Consider the following 16,168-nt stretch of genomic DNA (forward strand, 5'->3'; position numbering starts at 1 on the left):
TAAATGTCATAACAGACCTAAATAATTTTATAACAAATAAAAAACATAAGAAACAAACCATATAATGTATAAAACAGAACAAAAATAATTTATTTAAAGCAAAACAAAAAAAAAACAACGATATCGCAAAAAACTGAACAATGTAAGAACAGAAAATAAATATAAATAATTTATTAACATAAATAATTTATAAAAGAATATTCATAAATATTGCAATGACAAATATTATTATTAATAAAAAAAAGTAAACTTAACTAAAAACATATAAATAATTTATAATATAAATATATTATTATATTATGATTTATATTATTATATATGATTTATATTATTATATACGATTTATATTAGTATATATTATGATTTATATTATTATATATTATGATATATAATCGCTATCTTGCTCTGACTGACGTGCCTGTCAGTTTCAGGACGTAACCCTATCGTACAATAGTCTGCTCTCAATTTTTGCAGATTTATCTCCCTTTATTAGGTCTTTACTCTGAAGCTATTGTTCATTTCATCTATCGATGTTCTGCATGGACTTTCTTTCTAATTGTTTGTTCCAAAAAAGTTCCTTGTCAGTTTCAGTACGTAACCCTATCGTTTAATAGCCTGCTTTCAATTTTTGCACATTTAGCTCCTTTTATTTCAAATTGATCATCTATGTACGTAAAATTTTACTCTGATCTAGCTTCCGTCATTTTTATAAAATGATGATCTCTATTTAAGGTCTGATTCATGCATTTATTCGTCTGTTCCGAAAAAGTTGCTGGTTAAATTTTACTCTGATCTGATCTATTTTCCGTCGTTTTTATAAAATGGCAAGTCTATTTAGGGTCTGATTCTTCATGTATTTATTCGTCTGTTCCAAAAGACTTATTAGTAAAATTTTACTCTGATCTATCTTTCGTAATTTTTATTAAATTGCGAGCCTATTTAAAGTCTACTTCTTCATATATTTAGTCATATATTTATATATTTATCATATATTTAGTCGTTTTACCCCATTCAAATATATGTATATACATATATATAATATTATATATAAATATTATATATAAATATTATATATTAATATTATATATTAATATTATATATAAATATTATATATAAATATTATATATGAATATTATATATAAATATTATATATAAATATTATGTATAAATATTATATATAAATATTATATATAAATATTATATGCACAAAGATTTATTTCTAAGCAATTTTTTTTTGTATTTATTGCAACAATAAATTTCATGAAAAACGCAGTTCATAAATATATACAGTGGCTCACAGCTTATTTGATGCAAGCAAAAATTTTTTGAAAAATGTTGTTTATTTCAAAATATTTTGCAAAATTAAAAAAACAAAGTATTCAGAGTTATTGTTTATAGTGTGTTTATTCATTTTAAGAAAAAAAAAACCCAAAAATCTTCTTCCATTCCTTAGTAATGCATCAAAAACCAAAACCAAATGAAAAATTCATGTCACAGCTTAAATGATGCAACATCAAAAAAACTAATATTTTTACAAACTTCCGGACTAATTCTAAGTACTTAGTACTTTGTTGGATATCCCTTATTAGTAATAACAGCATGAAGCCTTTTTGGCATGGAATCAACCAGTTTTTTGGTATAATCTGGACTAATTTTACTCCACTCTTGCTGTAAAGCGTTTCTTAAGAAAATCATCTGCAATCTGCAATTTCGTTGCACTTTGAAACAAATTTTCTTGAATAAGCTTTAAGTAAATATTTTTATTCATAGATTCTTCGATGAAGACCAAATTTCCTACTCCATTTGATGACATACATGCCCAAACCATAACATTACCACCTCCGTGTTTTACGGTAGCACGTAAATTTTGTGGTTTGAGCTCAGAATTGACTTCCCGCCATACATAAGATCTTCCATCTGATCCAAATAAGTTTATTTTGACTTCGTCTGCAAAAAGTACATTTCGCCAAAATGCTGGACTCTTATTTAAATGCTCTCGTGCAAACTGCAACCTTTTAATTCTATTTTTTGCACTTACGAAAGGTTTCTTTACAGCTATTCTTCTATTGAAATTTGATTCTCTCAATATTCTGCGGACGGTTTCAGGATGACAAATTTTTCCAAAATCTATTTTGGCCATGTCTGTCAACTTTGGAGCGCTAATTGTTGGATTTTTTCGAGTTTGGTTTACCAAATACCTCGATTCTTTTTCTGTAAAAATTTTATTGGGAGCCTTTCGTCCCTTCTTTTTTATGCGATTTTCATGTACGAAGCGTTCAATTATGTGTTAAACTGTTGAAGAGCTTATATTTACCATTTCACCAATTTTACGCTGGGGAATTCCCTTTTTAAAGTACTCCAACACTAACTCACGCTTTTCAATTGATGTGCGCCGTCCCATGGTTAACAAAATGCACTCACTTTAATTTTTATAATATTTTCGCTCAAAAACTATTACAAATGATCGCAGAATAAAAATATTTTTATTTCTGTGTAATCTGGCGACAAAAATAACGGTATTCTTAACTGCATCATTTAAGCTGTGACATGAATTTTTCATTTGGTTTTGGTTTTTGATGCATTACTAAGGAATGGAAGAGGATTTTTGGGTTTTTTTTTTCTTAAAATGAATAAACACACTATAAACAATAACTCTGAATACTTTGTTTTTTTAATTTTGCAAAATATTTTGAAATAAACAACATTTTTCAAAAAATTTTTGCTTGCATCAAATAAGCTGTGAGCCACTGTATAAGAGAAGAGAAAAAACTATAAAAAAAACAATAAAAGTAATATTATCAGTAAAAATAGAAACCGGTGATAAGTCAGTATATTTTTTAGAATATAATATCGTAAGGTAATATGATATCGTATATTTATTTGTACAACAAACCACCTTTAATCGTATATGAAACAGTTATTTTTTTTTATATAAATTATAAATTGATATTACCATATTATTAATAAATATACGAACGAAATTATTGCTTTATTTCTCTCAAGCCAAGCCAAACCAAGCCATAAGAAATCCAAAATAAAAACAAAACGCACAAAAATCGTTTCCAATAAAAAATGATCGCATTTCCATACCAAACAAAACCTAATCAAAACATATGAGTGCCATGTGTTGCTTGATCATTTCGCCGCATTTGACGCTCTCACTCAAGATCGATGAGACTTCTCGCTGTCGTATATTCTCTCTCTCTCTCTTTAAATTCACGCTCTGCCATTGTGTCTCGCATTTGCAAAATTTCTTTAATTCTTTTATTTTACTGTTTTTTTTTTGCATTTTATGAATTCGCTGTAAACTGATTTTGTTTTGGTCAGGTTTTGAGAAGCAGAATTAATATTATTGGCCTGAAGAGACTGGAAGTGTTTTAGACGTTTTAAGTATTGCAGCTGCTGGTCATTCCACAGACACTTGCTTGGAATGAGTTGGTGATTTGAAAAGTCAGTCGATGCGTTTACTTTAAAGCGGTTGGAGGTGTTCGTTGTAAGACGGAAAATAAAAGCGTGTGTGTGTATTTTTTTTTTCACGTTAAAAGAATAAGAATTTTGTTGTTTTTATTTTCAAGTCTTTTTTTTTTTTTAGTTAAAAAAGTGCCAAAAAGATATTATTCTGAGAAATTTGATTTAATTTTTTAAAGTTTGAATATTTTTTTATAAATGCAAATAACTGCATTTTAAGTGTAAAGATAAAATGTAAAACTTTTTAAAATTAATTTGTGCGAACAACTTTTTGATCATAAAAGCATTGCAATTTTGGCACTGTGCACTTAAAAAATAATGTGTTTTAAAAAAAAAGAAAAATAATTTTCAATTTTGTGAAAAATCATAAATAATGGAAATATTTATATGTTGTTGTTGTTGGTTCAACCGTTAAAGAAGTCTAGCTGCAAATAAATTTATGCATATTGGTTTCTAACTCCAGTATATGTTAAATTAAAAACTAATCTAAAATTTTGATAAGATTAGAAATATTTTATTTTTCTTTAATTTGTTTATTTAATATGAATTTTAAATAAAGTATTGTATTTCTTTATTTTTCCGGCTATCGTTGCATATCGTCTAAATATTTCCTACAAAATATTCTATGTACTTATTACTAAATCACTTGTGAAATTATTCTATATAACAGTTTAAATATTGTTATTTACTGTTATAGTAAATATGTACTTAAAATGCATTCATATTAATTTTGTCAGAATTTTGGCGTATCTTTGTCAGACTTCAATATTTGTCTGTAATTATTGATGATTTCCTCTTTGAATATGTGCAGTCAGGCGCTTGGTATACCTTAACGTCATAACAAAGACTTTCTTGTTTGTTAGCACCTTATCTCTCTAGAGCTCTTACCTAACTTATTTTAGTATAATTTCAAAATTAAATAAAAAGTGTGCTATTGGCTTGTCGCCTATCGATATCCATAATAATCGAATGGTTGTACTTTTTCAAGGTAATGGATTTTATACAAATGTCTGGAGATATATTTTAAGTATTAGGGTTTGCACCAAATTATTTTTGAACGATTATGTATCTGATAAAGTTTATATTGTTAAATAGATGAATATGCGTTTAATGAATTTAATTTTGTTTTATAAAGAGAGATTAGTTCAGGATATAAAATATTGTTTAATATTTTTCTGTTATGAAAATCCATATATATTATCGATTTCAAAGAACTGTTTTTTGAGAGAGTTTACCGTTTTTATTGTTTTTTTTTTTTTTAAATTTTTGAACGGGATAATTGCGCAATTGTTCAAATAATATATAATTCATGAAATTATTAAAAATAATATTTATTGTCATCCATATTTTTTAATAATTATTTAAGAAGTTATAACTTATTTAAACAAATGACCATTAAAAAATAAAAAAATAAAAAATTTCTCCATTAAAATTATAAATTATAGTTTGTAATGGGAAGAAATGCATAGTAGAATTGGATACTATAGTACATTTCTGGTTGAGTTAATATGATGCCTACTTTTTAAAAAGATAATTTTTTGTTTTAAAAAAAAGCGATCGGTTTTCAGATTATACAATATATACACATAATCAACTTCAAATACATATAATAGTATTTAAAAGTTTTGTTTAAAGTCAATTTAGACAAATGGTCTTTAGTTGTGGCGATGGACTTAGACTTCCTTATAAGTGAGTAGGCATTACATAAAGTAATCACAATATCGGATTTAATGAATCTAATGACTTCCATTTCTGAGAGTATATAAAATGTGTTCGTGGTAATAGTCGCCTTCTATCTCACAATTGGATAAGCTAATCGTTAGTTTAACATGATTTATATTTTAGTACTTTTTATAAAAATTGTTTTTGATCGAAATCAGTCGACTAATCATTGACGTTCATATGAAAATAGTAGCAATATAAATTCAACATATTGAAAATTGAGACTTGTCAACTATTACAATAATATATATGTATATCTCGATACACTAATTAAAAATTTTATATCATAAAATAATTGGCATTAAAAATCGTATTAAAATTTGTTTTTTACAATTTAAACAGTGAAATTTATTTATACAACACAATTAAGCTGTAAAAATATAATATTAAAATCTCCTTTCACTACCAATCGTCGTGACTCGCCCCACTTTTCTCAAACCATATAAAATATCGTTTTTTTTTTAAAGAACATTTTCAATTTCTGAAAAAAAAGATAAAATAAAGTGAAAAATACTTATTGACCTAAAAAAGAAGCATTTCACGAGTTAACTCCACTCCATTTGGAACAGCTCAAGAAGACTTTGTTTGCTGCGTGAATACTTGTTTCTGGAGTCGATCATGCTGTTAGCACTTGTAAAAATTTTCTTTGAAACAGAAGAGGAACTCTCGACAAACATGCAGTTTTTGTTTACTTGTAAGATGCAATTATTTTATATTTTTTTTTTACTCGTCTGCATTTTTACGAATGAAATATGTGACAATTGCCTCCAATTCGCATCCAACTGCTCCATCTCATACATGTGTAGATCAATTTTTTTAATGAAACAAATTCAGTCATGTTGCTCCTACAGATTCATGCTTCATGCTGTTCTGGATTATGCATTTATGCACTTACATCAAATTAATAGCAGCAGTCTTAACAAAACTGCAGAGAGAATAATCCAAAATAGTGCAAGTACTAGTCACTATTAAATCGAGTCTAAAAAGACCCAGTTGGTTGGTTCATCTATCGACTGAGTAAATTTAAGTTATTTGTAGTACGTAACATGCAATGCTGAATTGCTTTCTTCTGTTTTTCATGCTTCCATGTCTGCAGGCTTTTGATCTTATTTCTGAAATTGCTTGAAATTAATTTAGCTTTTAGGCAGGTGTATGGATTAAGCTAATGCTTACCTAAAAATAAATTTAAAGTAAATTAAGAACAAATGAAAATTAATTTTCTGCCCTACTTTGTGAAGTGCATAATTTGACTACTATAGATTAGGTTTCGGTAAGACAATTAATTTATACAGTAATTTTGAGTTGTAATTATTGTTTAATTTTCAAATATTTTTTTTATTCAAATTAATTATATCATAAAAGAAAAATGTTATGCCTGCATATAATGGTAATTTATTTTAATTATACACAGAAAATTTGAAAATAAAGTAATTACAAAGCGTTGTTATATGTATATATTTCGAAAACGCTACCAGTAACGATTAGCATTATTGTAATATAGAGAAATCGAAAGCTTTTCATGAGCATTCATTTTAAATTTGACACTGATAATCTCTTAATTAACTGCTATTTGCTGGATCAGAATTAAATTAATATCATTAAGTTCAAATCTTGTTTGAAAATACAAAGTATATATATGTATATATATTATAAATATATATTTCACTATTTCTGAAAACACTATAGAACCGTTATGGATAATTGCCTTTAAATTCTATATAATGTCAATCGCTTAATTTCATTTCAGCTCTCTCCATAGACTGGCACCTCTACTTCGCTATATTTCTTCCACGTCTTGAGTAGACGCCTATATCTTCTGCTGCTTTAGGTGCGATAGTGCAGAACTTTGTTAGCGACATATTTCGAAATATTTTTCGAAATAGTATTAGAATCATTATTCCTTTACTAATTTAAGGTTGCTTGCTTATTTTCTGTTTGCCCAAAATATAGCAGTTAACAAAACTTTATTTAGCAAAATAGCTGTTTATAGATCTCTATATTATTTCGACGACTTGTTTAGTTTTTGTGCATAAATTTGTTTTGTATATCCTGTTGAGAAAAATTATATAGAGATTCTCGAAGCTTGAGCTTTTTGTTTCAAAATTTGTTAATATTGAGCTATTTAATTGATTTTGTTTTGACTATTTAAGTTGCCAGTACGGCGATTTCTGCTTTCATATCAAATTCAAAGTTGACACAGCAGATAAATAGCATCGGCTTTATTGCTAATCTTGTTTTATAAATAAATCTGTTATGATTCCTTATTCTCTTTTAATTGCTTCTAATAAAACGACATCGTTGATAAGGTAGAAATGATAGTGTGGAAAGTATATAGACTTGTTGTTCTCATATCTGGAGATCTATATTACAGATAACATGAAAGGAATTCTATGACCAGTAGCGCTTAAGTTTCGGAGCCACTCGTCGATTTTGATGGTTTTTGATTTTGAATTGTGTGTTTTGTTGCAGTTCAATATTTTTTTTCTATAAAGTTATTTACTGATTTTCGAAAATGTTCTAAAAGACCAATTTATTTCGAATAGACGTCTCTGATTTCAAATTTGTTAAATTGTTTTGTTTTAGCGCAAGTTTCTATGCAATACAGTAATAATATTAATGTCATAATAAATAATTAATTTAAAAAAAAATGAAATATGTGAAACCTCACAGTTTTACTAATTTACATAATCCTTACTTTGGGGTGTGAGTACGTACATTCATTAATAAACTGTCACCTTACTGTAAAAATTGCAACTGCTCCGTACTTGATTAAACTGTAGTTGCGTTATTTTTATCCACATGCGACTATATAAGTATGTGTATATATTTTTATTTTTACATCTGCAAGACGGTGATTCCGTCTTCAGGCTAAAACCAAAGTTGCACTTTACGCACGTTTGCATAAAATTGCAAGTTTTTATCGTTTCCACTTCCTTTTTGCAAGTCTTCAGCTGTGGGACTCCTAAACTATTGCCGTTGATGAGAACTACTAATAAACCTTATATATTTATATCTTTACTACATACAATACGTACCGCAGCTTGCGAGTAAATATGTCCATTTCTCAGTTGCATTATGGTTTTTTCGAAGTCATCATTTGCGGCCAACAAAACAGGATTTATTACTTCAAATGAAATGATTTTCAAATGCGATAGCAATGAACTCTGTTAAATGACTATTTTTCATAAATACGTATTGGTTTTTCTCGATTTTTCCTTTTTTAAGTTTACAGGAAATTTTATTGCCTACAGGAATACTTAAAAATTTTCCATAGCTTATAGTTCAGTTAATACTCTTAGTTCGAGATACTCTACTATATGTGTGCACTTTTACATCATTGAATAGATAATCTTTTAGTTTTTATTGTTTTTATATGATTTTCAATTTTTCTTTAGGCAATGTATGACAAATCTCTTTATTTATTTACACTTTCCTTATTTTATATTTATTTTCATTTAAGAGCTATTTTTTTAATTAGCAGTAAAAACAATTTTATCTATAAGTATTAATTTTTATTTTTGCAATATGGATAATTGAAAATGAAAGTATTTTTTGTATATAAAATAAACTTAATTTTTTATTAACACTAATGTTTTGAGTCTATTACCAAATATATATTCGTATGTATGAAATTTTTAGAAGTAATTGATAAATAATTAAGTAATTTGCAGTGAGGATTGTTAGCTTTGTTTGTAATTTTAAACTTACTTCATTCCATACGTAATTTACTCATAAAAAAATAGCTAATTAAATTTGTTGCGGCACACTTTATTAGCAGTACGAGCTCATTGCTTAATTATTTGAATTATGTGTGTCTTTAAACTCGGCAATTAATCAAGATTAATAAAAATTAAGAATTGCAAAATTGTTAAGTTCAAAAATTCCTTCGAAAAGATATTGATCTGATCAGTTAGAAATGTTCAAATAGTTTCAAATACTTATAAGTAATTGTGTATTTAATTGAGTCTCAGCATATTTTCTAAAAATTAATAATATTTTAATTCCTAACTGTGGGTGTGTTTTCGTTAATTTATAGCTTTTTGTTTTAATTTTGTATATAAATAATTACCATATTTATAGATAGATACAGCATGACCAATCCTTTCTAAGCCGATTTTTTTTTACTTAAATTTAAAACTGTTAGAATATGCGCACGTGTTCTCTTTGTTCTTTTTATTAAAGTAATTTTTTATAATGAAAAATATTTTTAAAAAATTTTTTATTTTAAAAAGATATATATTTAAATTTGTTTATTCTAAAAAAATATTTTAAAATTTTTTATACAGATCTGAGGTCAATTATTGCTTAGTCTGATGAAGTGATAAACAATAATACAGTCAAGGCGTAAAGAGGGGTTTTGAAAATACCTCGAGCTAAGAAAGAGTAAAAGTGCTCAAGTGAACTGGCTCAAATAGCTTCAACATCAATTAATAAAAACTTTTGTCTTTAAATTAATTCTATTTAATTTATTAAAACTAATGGTTTTTAAACTGACTGATCCACGTATGACTGATCTATATGTGGTAGATAAGTGATTCTGTCCTTGAGTCAGCAACCATTTGGTCAATAACATTTATATAATATAACATATTATATATATAGTATGTATATGTAATAATGTTAAAAAATTAGACTGAAAAAACATTGAATTAACTATTAAAAGTATTTTTCATGAGTTTTTCTTGTTATTCTAACAAGATTTGGTTTTTATCAAGGACGTTTACAGTTGTGACTGTCAAAACATATTCCTCAAATGAGCTACTTCAGTTTAAATGAAATATATTTTAAAACAATATAAGTACCTGAACTTTTTGCTATTTCACATCATAAGTACTATAAACTCTGTCATTAGCTTAAGGCTTTTCTAATGTAACAATATCGACATACATATAAAAAGAGTTTTTTGAACTTCTCAGCTCAAGAACTAGTTTCCTGAACAAGTTCTTCACTCAAAACTTTGGTTACACTTCTAAAATCTCAAAAATGTTTTGTATCTTTAAAGTAATTATTTTTTTTTTTTATTTCTACAAACTTTACGTTACGATATCTTTCCATATATACAATTTTTTTTTATTTTTTATTTTGTATCTCAAGGTTATTGCTGTTAGTCATAAACCACATCAAAAGAAGAAAAAACTTTAATATATTAAGCTTAATAGCAAACTATTGCCACGTCTGTACCAATACAGCATCCATATATTTTGCTTAAATGAATTTAAAAAAAAAATTTTTTCATAAAGATGTGAAAAAACATAAAAATAAAGTAATTTAAAATCGTGTGTTAAAAATTATAAACTTAATTTTTATTTTTATCTTCAATCATTTTTATTACGATTTTAAAAAAATTAAATTGTACGCTTAAATTTATCTAATTGCGCGTTGATTGTTGAAATTTTTTAAATTTATTAAATTTTTATAATAATAAATTAATTTTTTTTTTTATATATATATGTATATATTTTAATTCATTTGTTGTCTCATTTTTCGTCTTTTCTTAATATTGTTTTATCTAGTTAAAATTAGTGTCTTAGGTATCATATTAAATTTCAATTCGTTGTTAATAAATTATTTGTTTGTTGTGTAGTTAATTCTTAAATGTTTTAAAATTATTAATTTGTTGTAAAAATACGTAATCAATATTTTAAAAACTTTAAAAACACAAATTTCTGGTTCTGATTTGAAACTATGAATATTTCAAAAATGATAAATTGTCATGTTATTTTTTCAGAAATACTACTTACCACAAAAATTGTAAAAAATATGTAAATATATAGTTATATATGTAAATTCAGAACAAAGCTATTAATTAATTTTTGGAGGATCTATTCTAAATAAAACCTTATATTATTTCTATATATTTGTTAAGGTCGCAATACACAGCGAAATAATAATTTTTGTAGAGATGTTATACTCAAATTATATTATATGTTATCTTCATTTTTTTTTTTATTTTTATATGTTTTTTTCTTATTTTTATATATATTTCTTTTTATTTTTATATATTTTTTTTCTTTTGTTTTTATTTTTATATATTTTTTTTTATTTTTGTTCATTTTTGTTCATTTTTGTTTATTTTTTTCTATAATTTATTTTTTTTTATTTGTATTTATTTTATTCTTATTTTTTTCATATATTTATTTATTTTTATATTGTATATATTTATTTCTTTATTATATACATTTATTTTTTTATTATATATATTTATTTTTTTATTATATGTATTTATTTTTTTATTTTATATATTTATTTTTTTATTGTATATATTTATTTTTTTATTAAATATATTTATTTTTTTATTATAAATATTTATTTTTTTCCTATTCATTTTATATATTTATTATAATTATAAAGCCTCCTTACATTAGTTCTGTAGACTTTAAAAAAGTTTTTTTAAATTATATTAATGTGTAGGCCAAACTTTATACTTTTTCAAATTAAATAATGTCATATAATTATGCATTCTCACGTAGGTCTTAAAAACATTTATTTTTTTTTTTTTTGTTGCCTGTTTATGCCGTTTTCAAGATAATTGTGCATAGTTGCCAAATACAGAAAAATCTTTAAAAAAATTCGTTCCATAATACCATTAGAAAAGTTTCACTTCAATCTATCAGACATCTGCGTTCATGAAGCAGATATTGTTCTTTTCATATCTTGAAGGTTTTTGGTGTTGTTAGGTAGCACTTTCGGATTTATTATAAAAAATACTGTACTTATTTTTTCGACATAAATGCAGGAGATGATTACTTGATCCATGTAACGATAAAAATTGTACATGTTTTTTTTTCAAGTTAAAAAATTTTAAACAATAAAAGTTTCAATATTTCAGAAGTACATTACTCAAGTAGTAGCTTAAACCATGTACCATTTATTTTAAAAATATTTTTGTTTATTAGCAATAAATAATTTGTAATAATTTATATTTATTATTGAGAGTTTATATATCTTATGTTGAAATATCAAATTTTTCTGAAGTTATCTTGAGTTGAATTGCTTTTTTTTGTATTTGAAATTCTTTATATATTAAAAAATATTAAGAATTATTAATTTGTTTCAGTATTTTTACACATAATCGTCTATTATTTATTTGTTTTTTTTTTTTTGATTTGTAAACATCAAAAGTTCTCACCAGTTACTTATAATTCTTAATATTTGTACTTTCTGCAAATAAAAATCAGACTTTGAGTTAAAAAAGCAAAGCATTGCTTCTCTTTATTATTATTTTTGTAAACAAGAGTTGAGTGTTCGATCTTAAAGATATCTTAACTTGTCAAATAGAATCTTAAGTGCACTTCATTAGGCACTTGTTCACAGTTTAAAGAGTTCATGGTCTTTGGCTTTTACTTGAAGCGTCAGACGTGTGTGTTCATTACTGTTAACGCAATATAATATTTTCAATATATTGCATTGCTTCACATGTATGTGCATACATGTGAAGCGTAACAGAATGTATTGATTTTAAGCGGAAGACCAGGCATTGTCAAAACAATTAATGCAAAAATCTGCTTTGCTTGCAATACATGCCACCTCATGCAAGAACCTTCAATAAATCATTTTAAGCGCATACTTTCTCGTATCCTCAACGATAGTTTCAACGATAGAAACTGACCTTTTTCAGTGCTTAGAAATGAAAAGGTTTGCAAAAAATGCGGCCAAAGAGAAGACTAACAAATGTTATGTTCTTTCGAAGGCAACGAAATCATCATAAGATACGTCAATTTAACTCACTTAAAATATTTTGCCATTTGCCAGCTACATTCGTCGTTGAGTGAAATGCGACAACATTAAATAATTTCCATACCACAGAAGAATACCGCATATAATTTATTATAATTTATTTAATATAGATCTCGAATAAAAGTGAAATAACAGCTACAAAAAGTAAAAAATAAAATAAAATAAAAATAAATTAAATAATCGTCCAAATAGGGAAGCAAAAAGATACAGCAACAATTTGCAGCATCGGCTTCTTTCAGTTAAAATTTTACTACGAAAAAATTAACTTGAAAGCAAGTTGCAACAAATGGAAATCAGCAGCAAAATAAAACCAACGAAACATTTCACAAGAAAATTAACAAAAATCATTAATTTTTGTTATAAAATTAAAAGATAATTTAACTAAAAGATACATAAATGTGTGTGTGTGTGTGTTTTTAAGTAAAATGTAATTAACATAAAAATTATGTGATAATTAATATCTCATTTATAAGATATCAGTAAACGTCATTTTAATTTATTTTTTATTTAATTGATAAAAATAAAGAAATTAACGAATTTATAAGCTAATATTTATGAAAAACAAATTTAAAGTGTGATAATTTTAACAAAACTTAATTTATTTCAAAGATACTAAATACAAAGAAGAAAGTTTTTTTTTTATAAGAAAATTAAAATAAGTTATATTTTTTGTAAACTCAAGTCTACAAATATTAAAAAAAAGAACAAAAATGCCTGTAGGTCATCAGTATACTTCACGACCTTATAGCTCTTTCAGAGCTCAACGTGGTAGTTGTACCATACATTATGGTCAAAATACCACACAAAACAATCACAACAATCATAGTAACAACAATTTTACCACAAGTAACACAAATACAACAAATACAACAAATACATATTTAAGTCAACAGAGTCAACAAAATTTAAGTAAAAGCATAATAACGACTAATACATCTCACAGCAATAACAATGGCAATTATCTGAGCACGTCATCATCATCGAATGCCATCAATGTTAAGAACAGTGCCAGCAATAATAGCAATAATAACAGTAGCAATGTAAGCAGCAATTTTACTAGGCAGCAACCATTTCGTAGCAGTTTCTATAGCACACGCTATAATCACAACTGCAATGGTAATCACATTAGCCAACAGAATGGCCACAATATGACTGATAAACGTCAAAATAATACAAATACAACAACTACGACGGTTAAACCGTTGACACCTAAATTAGTGCGTCGCATTGAAACAGCTTGCACTAATGCCAATTCTAATACTCAACAGCAAAATGTTACTACCAAGCCACGTGCACCAGCGCCTCCTAGCTCTGCACCCACAACAACAACAACATCAACATCAACACCACTCACTGCCAATAAACAGTATTTGCGCACGCGTAATCAGCATCAGCCACCCATACCACCAATCAGAAACCATACAAACTTTGAACGTTTTCATAATACAAATTTAAGTTTTCGTCAAAAGCCCACAAATGGCATTACGGTTCGAAAATCACCTGCAGTCAGTTGTAGCAGCGACTCATTTGAATCCTCAAAGCATAACAATGGCTGTAACTATTATAACAATAACAATCGCACCGCTGGTATTGTGCAAAGCAATGTCTCACAAAAGCGTGCCTATGCCACAGTGACAAAAGTGGCCAAAGAAAATCAACCTAACACAGCAGTTACAAGTGCAACTAACGAGCGTTGCATACGTTCAATAAAGAACTATCCAGCACCACTGCCACCAGGTACACCAAAAGGTGCTACAAAAAAGAAACAAAAAGATGAACTGAAATTATCTTCGATCTCAGCATCTCCGAATCTAAATAATCGTCGTTATACAGCTTTAACTGCATCACAACGACGTAAGCAATTACCGCATATAAACAATTCTATTAATACAGATATGACTGCAGCCAAAAATGGTAGTACCGGTAGTAATTCCTCCGCTGGTTCTAGTGGCTCTCATGGTTCTCCAAAGTCGAAGAAAGCATTTTCGACAAAATTTCCGCAAGGTTTACCCTTCGAAGATGAGTTCTATCGACGTTATCGTTCCTATTCACAATCCTCATCAAGTAATTATAGTTTTTACAGTTCAGTTGGTGCGCCCAACACTCCACACGGTCGTGACTATGATAATCGCAGCATACATAATGGCCATATAGATGATGATGATGATGACGATGAGTTTCAGCGAAAGCCAGCAAACGATGAACCACTTTATGTGGATTTTACGAAAGTAATGCAACGACAAGATTACAATAATAAGAGTGCTCATTATGGTAATGGCACGACAATGACAATTGTACCAACAACAACTTGGATTGGTGCACCAACAAGTCTTAATAATCCTGCAACACCTACAACGAAATTTGCAAATGAATCTAGTCTAAATGAAAGTTCATATGCTGCTCTAACTAATTCTGCATATCAACAACAAACCTATAGCAGCAATATGCGTACAACGAAATCGAACAAACAAATCTCGCATTCAATCAATGATTATCTTTACACCAGCAATGGTACTAAACTTATGACAACATCAGCATCAACATCAACATCAACATCCACAACAACGAAAACAGCTATACAATCAACAAATGGTGATAGCAGAAAATTAAAAATAACACACTCCAATGCATCTGATGAACAAGAAGATGGTTATTACACAAATGGCTCACCTGAACCACCTCCACAGACGGATATATATTTAGCAGTTGCTTCGTGGGCTCCAAAATGTTCACATCCAACAAAAGTGCATATACCGCCTTCAAATGGAGCACATATTATTGACGATACTAATAATAATGCTCATAATTATAATGATTATTATCATCAGCGTCAGTATCACCACCAACAACAACTACAACAACAGCAACACCAACAACGACAAAGGCAATGGAATGGAAAGCCAGGAGACATTTTGGAGCCCACGATGTGTGAGTATAAGTAAGTGTTGCAATTATGATTAATCTTTAAATGCAGTTAAAATATTGTTTAGGCGTAGGTTGCAGTTACTAATGTTCATTTGTGTTAAGGTGGAACTTAACAGTTTATCAAAGTCATAAAAAAATCCGTGGTAATAATAAAATCTGCATTTCTTACCACAGCCGCCAGTTTGTCAGTTACATTTAATGAAGTTATTAAAAGCTCTATGGAGATTGCAATTATTTTCAGATTTTTATTTGCAAAAACTTTCTCCTTCTCTAAGAGTGCATTTTAATGTCATTTTTAAGTACTTATTACTTAGAC

At 27.2% G+C, this 16,168-nt stretch overlaps 1 protein-coding gene across 1 annotated transcript; it reads left to right on the top strand.

The window, feature by feature from the left end:
* The first annotated feature begins 13,577 nt into the window (after positions 1-13,577).
* On the top strand, positions 13,578-15,907 carry LOC119681861 (myb-like protein I). Its single transcript, XM_038095156.1, has one exon. The coding sequence runs from the start codon at positions 13,638-13,640 to the stop codon at positions 15,867-15,869; it is 2,232 nt and encodes a 743-aa protein (XP_037951084.1). The 5' UTR covers positions 13,578-13,637; the 3' UTR covers positions 15,870-15,907.
* The last annotated feature ends 261 nt before the right edge of the window (positions 15,908-16,168 follow it).

The sequence above is a fragment of the Teleopsis dalmanni genome, chromosome 2 (assembly GCF_002237135.1).
Source record: "Teleopsis dalmanni isolate 2A chromosome 2, ASM223713v2, whole genome shotgun sequence".
In the NCBI taxonomy this organism is placed as follows: Eukaryota; Metazoa; Arthropoda; class Insecta; order Diptera; family Diopsidae; genus Teleopsis; species Teleopsis dalmanni.